At 47.2% G+C, this 13,159-nt stretch overlaps 1 protein-coding gene across 1 annotated transcript in view; it reads right to left on the bottom strand.

Moving 5' to 3' along the window:
- Positions 1 to 13,159, bottom strand: part of NECAB2 (N-terminal EF-hand calcium binding protein 2) — an 85,081-nt gene extending 71,922 nt beyond the window's left edge. Inside the window, exon 1 of the mRNA XM_086847336.1 lies at positions 12,974 to 13,159. Coding sequence (XP_086703462.1) covers positions 12,974 to 13,062 — 89 coding nt within the window. The 5' untranslated portion in view covers positions 13,063 to 13,159. The remainder of the gene's footprint in view (positions 1 to 12,973) is intronic.

Below are 13,159 nucleotides of genomic sequence, written 5' to 3'. Positions count from 1 at the left end.
TTCATGACCCTCCAGGGCCACATGCCCTGACCTGAACACCTCTGTCACCCCTTGCAAGCACTGCACACTTCCCACACTGAGTCCTGTGCTTGGCCAGCCACTGCTTTAAGTGAAACAAACAGCAGTAATTTATTTATTTCAACAGAGCTTACACATTGCAGTTCACCAGATCCCAGACCCTCACAAAAGCCTACCCAGAGGAATTATTTAGCTCCTTTTTCTAATCACCCATCTTTATTCAGGTAAAATTGGGTGAATTTTCTGTGTTTGAGGTGAAAGGTGGGGAGTGTGCATTTTCCTCTCAGCTGCTGCTCAAAGAAAAGTGAGTGGGAGCCCATTTCCTTCTGCTGGAAAATAGCTGGGAGCTCTTAAAAGTCTTTTAAACAAATGAGGCACAGAGAAGCTTAGCAGTAGGTCAGGACACCCAAGGGCTGAGCCCCTCTTTCACCAAACTCTTGCTTTTCAGGGTTTCCTTCTCCAACAATACAAAACTCATGGGGGAAAACAGAGGAACTTCAGGGTTTTATGATGGTTTGTGGGAGCTGTGTAGAGCACTTCAGTGGCTCTGTGCTCTTTCACAGGGATGCTCAGGGCAGGCTGGTGTACAACCCAACCATCACTCCCCATTCCCAATCACATCTCACAAAGCCAAGCCAAACCACATCTTGTCCCCCTTGCCATGAGCTGGTGCCAATCTCCTGTGCCCCTCACAGTCAGAGCTATTCCGCTCTTTTGTACTTGTACAATGCTCAGATCATTCACATACTTCTTTCTCCTTTAGATATTCCCTCCACTAAATGGCTGGTTCAGACTGCATTGATCACACACCAGGTTAGGATTACTATACATGCTTGCTAATTAAAACTATTGACTGAATAAATTTAGAAATAAAGTTCTTTGAATTTTCCTTTCTATTTGCCATGAAGATTCATTACTTGGATTTGAAGTCTGGGGTTATTGCTGTACTTTTATCAGAAACAACTCTTGCTAATGTCAAAACCACCATTTAAATACTCATTTTTCCTACTAAACAGACCTGGATATAAAAAAAAAATCTAGAGACCATTTGTACTGGGCTGTGTTACTCAGGGCAGAGTTCAGGAACTCTGAGAGCTCAAAAAAAAGAGTATTGCCAGTCCAGTTTCAAGTCTGATCTTGATCAGACAATGTTTTTTACTGGTGCATTTGGAGCTCAGCACAAAGGCACAGGTTTATTTCTACCACTGACAGTGATTGCTCTACCAGCTTTCATATGGGGCTTATTCAGGTGCTTACATCCAGTATTTTGGATCCAAATCATCCAAACCATCCTTGGAGCAGGAGCACAAGCCATGTGCTGTAATTTCAGATGAGAGGCCATCTGAAAAACGCAAGGGCTTTTCTGAAGGAAAGGTCCAAGAGGAGCAGAAGTCCTGTCCACACCCCGGCGTGGCAGAGGCAGTGGCTTTCATCTCCCCTTTGAGTTCTGCCTTCTCCACCCATCCATCTGCACACAGCAGGCAGCTTTATTTAATTAAAAACTTCCAGCAGGCAGGACCTGCAGCCTTGCTTGGTGCAAAATGTCACATATGACTTACTAATATTTTCTAGTGACTGAGGGATTGAGGTTAATGCAACAGTTCAATGGCAGGAAGATGAAATGGCAACCCCGTCACAGAGATGGGAATTTGGCAAATCAACCTTGCTTGTTCAGCTTGGAAGCAGAAATTATACTTTAGTCCCTCTCTTAACTTCTGTTTATTATAATGCAGGATGTAATCAACAGGTGACTCTATCAAAAAATGTATATTCCAGCTTGAAAATGCCACACTGCCAACAGCACCTCGGTAACTCACCAGCCTGAACTGAAGGGGATCCAGGGAGACTGTGTCCATGTGCTGTGTGTTAACTCCTAAAAACACAGCAAACCCCCTCCCCTCTGCAAGCTGAAGGGAGCAGAGCTCGTGGTTTGGTGGCACAACTTGCCCACCACTAATAAAGTGTCGAGCTCACCTGGGATCACAGGTTTCTGACCCAGACCCTGCAATCAGGGATAGGAAAAGCTTCAAATGCACCATTTTATGTCAGCTTGATCTCAAAGAGCTGAATTCTTGTTTAAGACAAGATGTAGACCTGCACTATGAACACCTCCAGAGTGTCTTCCAGTCACAGCTACCCTAAGGAGACAGAAACCTCTCTTTTCAAGTACTCCTGCATCCAAACATCCCTCCTGCTCCAGGACCAGCACTGCAGCCAAGGGGGGAGCAGGCAGGTCCAGCACAAGGTGAGAGAGCCTGAGCTTTGTTGGGGAATTATTCAGCCCACCCAATGCACCCAAATGCTGCAAACAGAGACCAGGAACAGCTTGAGAGTTCTGGCTATTTGTGGTCATTATCCTAAAGGCACAGGTATCCAGGAAACCTGGAAAAGGGGAATTATAGGGACCAACCTCACCAGGAAATCTGGTAAAGGGGTTATAGGGACTAACCTCACCATTAAATAAAACTTATACAGCATTAGGATATCATAGCTCTCAGAGGCCCTGACTTCCCCAGAGCTCTGAGATGGTTCTCCAGAGAAATATGAGGATTTGACACCATTTGAAATGAATTTTTAAAAGTAAAATATAAACCAAAGCTCTCATTCATAAGAGACTCACCTTCCAAGACATACACAGACTCACCCTGGAGAGGGTCTGGGAGCTGTGTGGCTTCTCCAAACCTCTCAGGAGCAGCACAGCTCCTGCCTGGGCTGAATATTGCCTTTTAGTTATTCTGAGGTGCAGGATTGCAGGCAAACAGTGGGTCAAATCCTTCTGCTGATGGCTGTTAAATAAGTTCAGAGGGTCTTGGTTGGTTTTGTTTTGGTGTTGGCTATTAAGGGACATTACCTAGCTCTGTTGATTTGGTAACTGAGGAAATGAACATTTAACACCCAAACTAACACATCCTTGATTAAAGGCCACTGACTCGATAGACCTTATGATTGTGGATTTGTAGGGATGAGCTACAGTAAGATTTTTCTTGCATGTTGATTACTCATAATGATGTTCAGGTAAAGCAGACCAAAATATTTTTCCCTTCAATATGCAGCTGAGGTCAGAACTATTAAGGACCCTGGAACAAGATAATCCACTTCTGACGACCTTTTGAAATTACCTTTTGTTTCTTGTGCTCAGTACACCTCATTTCAAACCATCTATAACAGTGTGAAAAACATGGAAATGGAGAACTGCAGACTTTCAGATCTCTAACCCTGTGTGTGAGCATGACCGCCAATTTAAACAAATTTAAGTTATTGCACCTAAATAAAATATTGCCTCTTTATAACTGACTTCCCCAATTACAACATAAAACTGATAATTTGCACTGTCTTAATAGTCAAAATGTGTCTGAGAATGTGTTGAGATCAGAGCTATCAAGCTTCATAACAAGAGTGGGGAGGGAGGGACTGGCTCTTTCCCATTGCATAATAGGTCCCTTTGTAATTAATTTCTAAACTAATTTCATCCTTTGCTTGGCAGATATCATCTCTGACTGCATTTGTGGGAGGAAAGAAGATCTTCCCAGTTTATTTCTGACAATAAATACAGTTAATTAGTGCTCAGTAAGTAAGATCTGACAGCTTTCAAAGAGAGCAGGAACTCCCTCTGGGGTTCCCAGCACAGGCACAGGGACAGGCACAGGGGGCAGCCAGGGCATGGGCAGGACACTGGCCAAGAGCTGCCTCAGGGGATGGACATTTTAGAGAGGTAAAATACAAACATTTCTTATTCTTAACATGTTTAGCCTGTGGCTAAAGCTGTGAACAGCTGGAGGCTGTTCAGAAGGGCACAGAGCTTGCTGAAGGATTCCTCTTCCTTTGGCATTGCTCTCTGTCCTCAAAGTGATGCTGAAACCGCAGGACAGGAGCGATTTTGGCACAAAACCCAAAAGCCAGGCTTGCTCTACACAACTCAGCACCCTCTGGAGCCGAGAGCAGGGCCCCTGACCTGCCTGTGGGAAGGCCTGGAATCGAAAATGCTCTTGGGAATGCTGCAGCAGCTGCTGGGTGGCTGTGGTGGCCTCGGGGACACCCAGGACCAGAAGTTTCACATGGCTCTGGGGCTTGCTGGTGGCCAGACTCCTGGGGAGAGATGTCAGGTGCTCTCCAAAGGACACTCACTGCAGCTCTGGCAGGGCACTGCTGCTCCTTCAGGGCAGACCATCAGTCCAGCAGCACACCCACTGCTGCTCCTTACTGCTCAAACAACAGGAACTTCCATTTTTCCTCCAGCGTTTTATTTGTCCTTATTTGCTGTCCTCAAAGTGACAGACCTGGGGAAATTATTTATATCTTACACTGCTCCCGTAATTATTCACCAAGAGTTTGGGAGAGTCGCTGCTGGACACAGACACACACACACAAAATCACTTCATGAGCATGTTATTGGGTTTCCTGGCTGTGGAGCTATTTTAAAATGCTGCTGTGTTTGCCACTTTGGGATCAAACTCATGTAATTTAATGGGTTTCACTGAGACATCAACAGGCCCTCAAGGCAGATATTGATTTCCCACAACAAAGGGCTGCTCTTGAAATAATTTAATGGGATCACCAAGAAGTGACTTTGAGCTGCAGGTGCTGGGATGCCTATGGATGTGAGCTTGCTGGGATGTCATGGAAAATGATGCCCAAAAGCAAGGCAGCCCCTGATCCAGCATTCCCAGGGGAGCAGTTGAAGCAAGTGCCTTTTCTCCTTTCTTCCCTTCTGTCCATAAAGCCAGAGCTGGAAAAGGGGCACCTTCATCCAGTGGCTGTCACCCTCGAGCACACTGGAGGCTGCACATCCACAGCATGGCATGCAAGGACATCTAGTGCCTGATGCTGAGGCTGCAGGGAGGCTCTGGGCTGCAGCAGTGTGGTTTTCCGCTGGTTTATCCCCTCACAGCAATAAAAAGTCCCCATGGGGCCAGTACCAGCAGTGCTCTGGAGAATGGCATCCCAGCAGCAGGGTCACTGTGGGGCTCTGACCTGAGTCTCAGCTGTCTGCATCATCTGGGGCTTTGTCTCCGAGCTGGAGCTGCCCAGCAGCCCATGGGCCATGCCTGGGACAGCTGCTCTGACCCTGGGCAGCTGCGGGTGCTTTCCCAGCCGTGCCTCAGCAGGCTCCCATGGCAGTGCAGGGAATGCAGCACGGCTGAGGAGATGGGACAGCTGTGTCTCCAGCTGCTAACAGTGCCCACCTTCCTGTTCTCTGCCAGTTCTGTGAGCTTCTCCAAGCCTGGCACAGACCCAGTGCCTGACCTGACTGCTGCCCCTGGGGATGGAGCTGACCACACAGTTGGCAGTGTGAGAAACCAATCTTGTTTTCAAAGGGCATCCTCCTGTCCAAAGCTATCCAGAGACAAGCTGGGGAATTAAAGCTGCTTGGGCAACACAAACGGGGCTTGTCAAGCCCTTGTACAAGCAGAAATACCAAATATCTGAGGATAATCTGAGCTGTTGGCAGCTGAGGAAGGTGGACAATCAAGATGTCAAAACAATCTCAGGGAGGCCAAAGCTCAGAGCATTGCAGAGTGACACATGGGTGTGTGTTGGTGTGGTACCTGCAGTGCTGATGTCCCTGCAGGACACGGGATGGCAGCAGGGAGGGCAGGCACCCAGCCGAGCCCAGCCACCTGCTGTGGCCAGGGTCAGGAACTCATCACACCGAGCTGCTGCCAGCAGATGCTCCTACCCACTCTCCCCTCCTTAGGCAGCAGCCCTCACTCTGGAAAACAGACATTTTCTTTAAATAGAATTGGAGAAGACAGCTGGAGATAGGGAAGGTCCCACTGGGCCTTGCACTTCAACAGGGAACCTGCAATAATTACAGATTTAAGATGTGTGAATCTAGTCCATCCCCACAGGCAGGGATGGATCCTTTCATGCTTTAAAGGACATTTACACTGCAGAAATGAACCTGTCTCCCAGCAAGCACAATAACCCCTCATCTTAGGGGATGCTGAGCTCTGCAGTCAGGAGAGGGAGCTGTGCTGCTGTGGGACAGACACAGAGTCACCTCAGGGAGGGCTGTGAGCCTGTTTCCAACCAGTCCTTCCAGAATAATGTTCTTTAAACATTGCTTTACAGAGATCTTAATACATCACCCTTTTTTTTTTTAATTATCTTCCCTTGTCTCTTTGGAAGTTTACAAATCCATAGCTATTCACAAAATTGGTGTAAGTTTATTAATAACTTCAGCCCTACTGAAAATCATATTTTTAACTAGCTTTCTACCCCATCTCAGTGCTGCCCTGCTTGCACAAAGCCTCTGTGTGACATCCCAACATCTCTGAGAACCCGCTGGTCCTCCCCACCCCACCTGTCATCTTTTTACCAAAATGTAAGATCCCAGCTCTGACCTTCCCACTCCCAACTTTATCTTGAATCACACACACAGGTTTTATCCTTTTAGCTGGGGTTTAAACACACCTTCAGAAGCCTGACATTTTCCCATCAAAACCTGTCCCGGCAGCTTTACCACCCTGTGCAAGCCCAGATCAGTGTTCTGAGATCCACACAACAGCTAAATCCCTTCCCTGAAAACATATCAGTGCAGTCCTTGGCCAGATAATTACATAACACCAAGTCCAAGTTATCCTGATGGATCTGCACATCATTTCTGTGCAAATGCCCTGAGCATCGCTGGCAGAGCCTGGGCTGGCTGCCCCTGCTGCCAGGCCAACGTGCCAAGCCTCAGCCCAGCAGAGAACAGCAGATTCTCAGGGCTCCCTGGCACAGATTTGCAGAGAAAACCCTCTTACAGCACAACTGAGAGATACCTGGAGGGGTTTACCCTCCCTCTGTCTGCTACTTAGTGATTTCAGATGGCAAGACACAATTAAACTCCAGGTAGTCTGGCAATTAAACTCCAGGTAGTTTCAACTTTGCAACTTCTGGAAAACCACAGGAAAAAAAAGACCCAAAGCAAATCTGAAATTTAAGTGATCAAGAGCTGTCAGGTGTTTTACCAAATTATGTGTGTCTGATATATCATATATTTTTGTAGATTATGCTGTAGCAGACATTTAGCAGAAATATGAAGCCAATTATTTATATCTTTTCCCCATGTAAATGTCAGAAATAGAGTTATTAAATGAACCCTGCTAAACTTATAAATGCAAAGGGCAGATTGTCTGAGTTCATTGCAGAAAGCTGATTTTCAAAGGAGGGATTTCTTCATGGGATTCCTCAGCAGCAGCTCTGAGGTGGTGGAAGCCCATTTCTCCTGACAGAGCCCAGGCAGTGAGCGCTGGAGCTGGGCAGGACACCTGGCACCAGGACACCAGAATTCCTGCTGAGACATCTGCCAGCAGGTTTCTCCAGGGGTCTCTTCAGATCTGTGAAGAGTGGCTCTGTTAAGTAGCAGCTTGCTTCCAGGGCTTCAGAAATAGAGAAACTTCAGCTGCAATGAGATGAACTATCTGAATCTCACTCTGGTTTTCTTTGTGGCAGAGAAAACAATGCTTCACTTTTGCCTCCAGGATTATGGCAAATGATTGCAGGAGCCCATTCTATATTTGCAAACCACTCCAGCAGACAGACTACCAGTTCAGTGCTCCTATCCTGCTAGACATCCTTTATGGCTGTGGAGCATTCCCAGCTGTTAGTACCAAACATGTGGGGGAAAACCCCAGAGCTGTTTGTTTTACAGCATTCCAGGGCACACCTTAATGGCCCATTGTAAACATCAAGGACATAAAGAATTTGACTGCAGCAGAGAAAAGCCTCCCTACAACCACTCCTGAGAGGAGCAGGCATGTTCCCAAAGAACCTGCAGGCTGGAGGACTGGTGACCTGTGGAGAGGTAGAGTGGGACTGGGAGAGGCCACAAAGACAGGTGAAAAGCACCCAGGCACCTGTGTGGCCTCTGAGAGAGGCCAGCTGGGCTGTCCAACAATGCACTCCCTGTGTACTGCTGGGACTAATCTCGTTGCTAGGAAGTTCAGGGGTTGGGGAGATAAATTATCAATAGTGCTGGAGACATTTGGTTGCAATGTCCCTCCAGCTGGGGCCCCCAGTCCTTGAGAAGGATGTGGAGCTGCTGGAGCCAGCCCAGAGGGGAAAACATTGATCAGAGGCTGGAGCACCTCTGCCATGGAGACAGACTGAGAGAGCTGGGGTTGTACAGCCTGGGGAAGGGAAGGCTCCAGGGAGACCTTAGAGCCCCTTCCAGTTCCTAAAGAGGGTCTAAGATAAGAGAGTTGGAGAAGGACTTTGGACAAGGGCCTGGAGTGACAAGATAAGGGGGAATGGCTTCAAACTGACAGAGGGAAGGGTTAGATTGGACACTAGAAAGAAACTCTCCCCTGTGAGGGTGGTGAGGCCCTGGCACAGGCTGTCCAGAGTAGCTGGGGATATCTCATCTGTGGAAGTGTTTAAGGCCAGGTCTGCTGGGACTTTGAGTAAACCAGTCCAATGGAAGGTACTCCTGCCCAAGGATGGGCTTTGGTCCTAGATGATTTTTAAGATCCCTTTCAATCCAAGCCATTCAAGGATTTTGGGGTGATTCTGTAGTTTTGTAAAATGGCTATATGGTTATATATAGGGGTTATTGACCCATCCCCTTCCTCAGTCCTATTTTAGGACATATGCTGTTCTGCTGGCAAGATCTGTGCTGGCAATCACGACATCCTGGCAGCAGAGCTGCCTCCTACACCCCACAAAGCAGACACCAATGCTCATCTCCCCGACAGGCTGCAAAAAGGCACTGGATGCTCCATTTTTAAGGCAAAATACCAAAGCTTTGGCTAAGAGAATAGTCCCATATGTTTCTGAGTGAGCCTGCCAGGGGAGGTTTTCTCAAAGACTTTTGGGGATGGGTTCCTGACAATGTGATGCCATCATGTGTCCATCCTCCTCCTGAACTGTGAGCTGTCCATGCCCAGACTTGTGCTGGTTCACATGGCCACATCATAAACAGCCCTCACAATATCCCATGCTTGAGTGACAGCTTTGCCCAGCATCAGCCACAGAATGCTCAGGAGAATGGGCAGAGCCCAGCTCTGACAGTGGATTAGGTACTGCAGGAGGCTGGATTTGGGGCTGTTCCCTACACAAATAAACAGTGATTGCCTTTAATTCTCACTGAAACACAAGCACCAGCTCGCACCAGGGCATCTTTACCTTTGCTGTCAGGTGAGGAGGTGAGCTGGCCAAGGGCTGGGGCTCAGCAGTCCCACCCTGGGCAAGCAGGCATAAACACCATCCTGCGTTTCCTAACCCAGCACAAGGATGCTCCCCTTGCCCTGCACAGAGGGCTGCTTGCTGTGACTCAGGTTTGCAGTAGCTGGAAACAGAGAGAAGATAAAGGCACCTGTGCCTGCCACAAAGGCCTCTTTGAACCCACCACCTTTACACATCAGCGAAGCACTGCCCTTCCAGCAGGTATTTCCCAAAATATCTGCCCTTCCCAGATAACAACACAGCAGGGGCCAGCTCCATCCAAGGGCCATTTGGCATCGGTGAAGGGCAGTTAAATATCCCTAGAAAATGTCTACCTTTAATTAAAAGCAACATAATCTCCCAGCTCCCTGTAATAATATCTCTCCTCTGCCCCACAATGTGCTGCATTTCTCATCCAAAGGAGAGCAAGAAAAATGCAGTCCAGTTCAGCTGGTTTCTGCCTCAGCAGCAGCAGAGCTGGACATGGAAACAGCCTCCAAAGAGCCTTCAGCACCTGCAGGGCTGCTCAGATGCTCCAGCCTAAACCCAAAGAAGTCTCAAAACAAATAGTTAATTTTCTTCAGGCTTGTCATCTTTTGGCCTCTTATATCTTTACTGCCCTGTAAAGATTTTCCTTCAGTTCCCTGTTCTGGACAACCCCGTTTGCTGAACCAGGCACTGCCCATCCCAGGACACACTGAATCCTGGTTGGGCCCCTGCCTGTGGGCCCTGCAAGGATTCCTAAATCAATCTTGGCTGTGAGTCAGGTTTCTTAGGATGGACTGTTTATTGAGAATATTGTTATTTGTTATTGTAAGAGCTGCCAGAAAAGGAAAAAAAGCCCAAACACATCCAAATGAGTTTCAAGTCATAATACAAATGGACTGAGCCTTTCCTATGTAATATAAGCTTCAAAATAGGAGATAATTAGTAAAAGATCATCCTGACAAATCTGAGTGTTAGGGAATCAGAGGAATATGAAAATTATGTTTCTGTATTAAAAATGCTTAGTATTAGTTCTTTCACCAATCAGGGGCCACTGGGACCTTCCAGCCTCACCAAGAGTGTGGGGGTCAGTCATTCAGCCCCTGACAGAATGAACACTTTTATCCCATGCATTTCTGCTTCCCTTCTCATGCAGCATGCAAAGGCTACTGGAGCCACACACATGAGGGAAGGGGCAAAGTGGGTCAACTGTGATGGTGTTTGACCAGAGCCAGACTTCATTGTTTTAGCTGTGGGATTGCTTTTAAATTCCTGCAGTTTTCCTGACCTAACACTGGGAAAGTGTCACATGCTCCACTTGAAAATAGGGATCTGCTCCAGCAGAGCTGCATCAATTCCTCTGCAATGAGCCTTCTCCCAGTGGGACAGAGGGGTATCCACTACATTGTTTAAAGGAAGAGGAAATTTTTGATGAAAATGGGCTTAACAGAGCACAAGGAAGGTCACAGGGAAGCCTGGGAATGGGAAATTCTACCTCCCTTTGATTTCTTTTCCTTTGTTTCAGGATGAGAACAATTCACTTAGCCTGCTCTCATCCAGCTCCCCTGTTATGTCACATCCAGATTACTCAGTGGATGAGGTATTTGGAGTGTTACATCAGACAGATTATATTTGTTTATATAACTCAATCTTTTTCTCAGACTCTTGCTTCTCCAACTCCCTGAAAAATATTCATATAAATATTTATGTTTTCATGAATGTTTTAATGAATGAGAACCTCATTCATCAACCTCAGGATGACAGTCATCCTCACTTTAAATCAGTACAAGTGATTTAAACTTAAATCAGTAACAAGTGGTTACTGCAGAGCCCCACAGTATAGCCTGGGAACCTCTTTTGTTTCCTATAAACATCACTTCACCAAACTTAGAACGATGCAGAGGAAGAAATCAGTTCTGGTTTAACACAATTCTGAATTTTTTCCCAGCCTTGGGAGGGAGCACTAGCCCAAAAGGGGTCCAGAAATCCACCATAAAATGCCAAAGGTTACAGTGTTCACTGCAAAGTCTGAGCCTCTGCTGTAAGTCCCTGATCAAATGCTGTTTTCTGCCCCTGTTTTTAGTGAAACTTTTCCAAAGGTCTTACTTTCCCCTCCATGTAAAACAGAAAGTTTTTAAAGATTTTCTTTTCAGAGGAGAAAACCTTACAATTACACATTTGATCAGGTCAATATATTGCAGATGCACCCTGCATGCTTTAACATGCTGCCCCAAGCCATCCTAGTTATACTCCAGCCAGCAAAAACAATGCCAGTCATTCACCCTGCTGAGAAATCTCTTGCTCAAGCTTCATGGAGGTGCAATATGGGGCATGAAGAATGTTTCTGCAGGTAGGGTACTTCAGGCAGTGTCCATCACCTGTACTCCATTCACACGAAATGCCACCCTTCCCTCTCTCTGCTCATGTGTCTTATTGTTTATTATCATCCTAATTTCCTGAGCAGAGATTCTGTGACAAGAGCAGCATTTACAGGAAAGCTGCTTCAGCAACTTCAAAGGGAGTTTGGCAAACAGGTGCTGGAAAGGGCTCAGGGAAAACTTCAATTGCAACATCTGAGCTTGGAATCCTGCTCCTGTCACAGCACCTGGGACTGGCTCTGCCTTCCTGGCATGCTGACACCATCCTTCCCAAGGAGCTGCAGGAAAACTGCTGAGCAGTCCATACCCTGCATATCCAGTTTCCCTCTCCTTGGATTTTCTACTTGCAGAGTCAGACCCTGCCAAAGCTCTCCCATCTGCAGTGCCCCCAGTCCCAGGCAGGCACCCACCCGTGCCCTGCTGAGGGCTCCAGGCAGGGCTGTCACTCTCCCCTCGTGGCAGTGAGCCCACAGCATGTCCCACCCTCAGAGCTGCTCAGCAGCATCAGCTGTGAAATCCCTCCAGCCCCAAGCCACGACATGTCAGCATCTGCCAGCGCTGCTGCTTTTCCCAGGCTGGGGTTTGATAAAACAGCAAATCCACCCCTGGCATCCCAGCAACCAGATTAGGGGAAAAAAAAAAAAAAGCAAAAGAAAACTCAGCTGCACAGCATGAGGGATTCACATGGCATAAACCTTCCACCAATTCAGGTTTGCTTAGAAACAACACTGCTGCCTTAACCCTGTGCAACTTGATTCTTCCATCTTTTTTGCAGCCACCATTGCAGCTGGGGAAGACAAAGATCTCATCCCTCTCTGTGTCACAATGTCCATCACACATTCCCCTGTTCCCCCCAGCTGGTCCCCAAGCAGGATGCCTGGGTGAGGGATGGGATGAACCTGGCATAGACCAGGATGTTTTCAGGGCACTGCAGCCACTGGGGCATCTGCACTCAGCATCCCACCACTTTGTCATTTGCTTGGTTTTGCTGGACCTTAATGTTTAAAATGAAAAGTCCATTTATTACTCCAGGAAAATACCAAAGTTTTGTGGGGTGTTTTTGGTTGTTTTTTTTTTTTCTGGCATACAAATTCCCTGGCTTCTTCAGCAGAAAGATCTACTGGTTGGTTTATTAGCTTTGAAAGCTCTCTTTGCCTCTGAGACCTCAGCTGACTCTGAGTTACGGTAATGCTGGATAACTCAGGTATTAATGCCAAGCTGCAAATGAAGTTTGCTCCACTGGGCTGGCTCTCAAAAAGAATGAATGTTTTAGGCCTAAAACTGCCTGTGGTCTCAAAAAAACCCTCAGCTCTGCTGATTTTCTATTTATTTGCCATTATCGGAATGATTCCACCCTGCCCTTTGCTTGTCCTCTGGTTAAAGTTTGCCTCTCTGGCAAAAGGTTCAGTGGGTTACAAGAGCACAACTCAAATTTGGAAACTTACCCAATACAAAATCCCCAAATCTGCACTTGGTCATCAGCAGTAACTTTCCACGCCCACAGTCCCTGGAGAGCTTCGTTCCCAGTTTGCATTAGCAGCTCTCTGGCCCAGCAGAGCTCCTGTGAGCTGGCCCTGCTCCAGCGCTGTGCCCAGCCCGGCTCTACCCCCGAGAGATCTGGGCAGAGCTCC

This window comes from Cyanistes caeruleus, chromosome 12, assembly GCF_971803275.1.
Source record: "Cyanistes caeruleus chromosome 12, bCyaCae1.hap1.1, whole genome shotgun sequence".
In the NCBI taxonomy this organism is placed as follows: domain Eukaryota; kingdom Metazoa; phylum Chordata; class Aves; order Passeriformes; family Paridae; genus Cyanistes; species Cyanistes caeruleus.
Note: the sequence above shows the minus strand (reverse complement) of the source record. Positions and strands in the feature narration are given on the sequence as shown.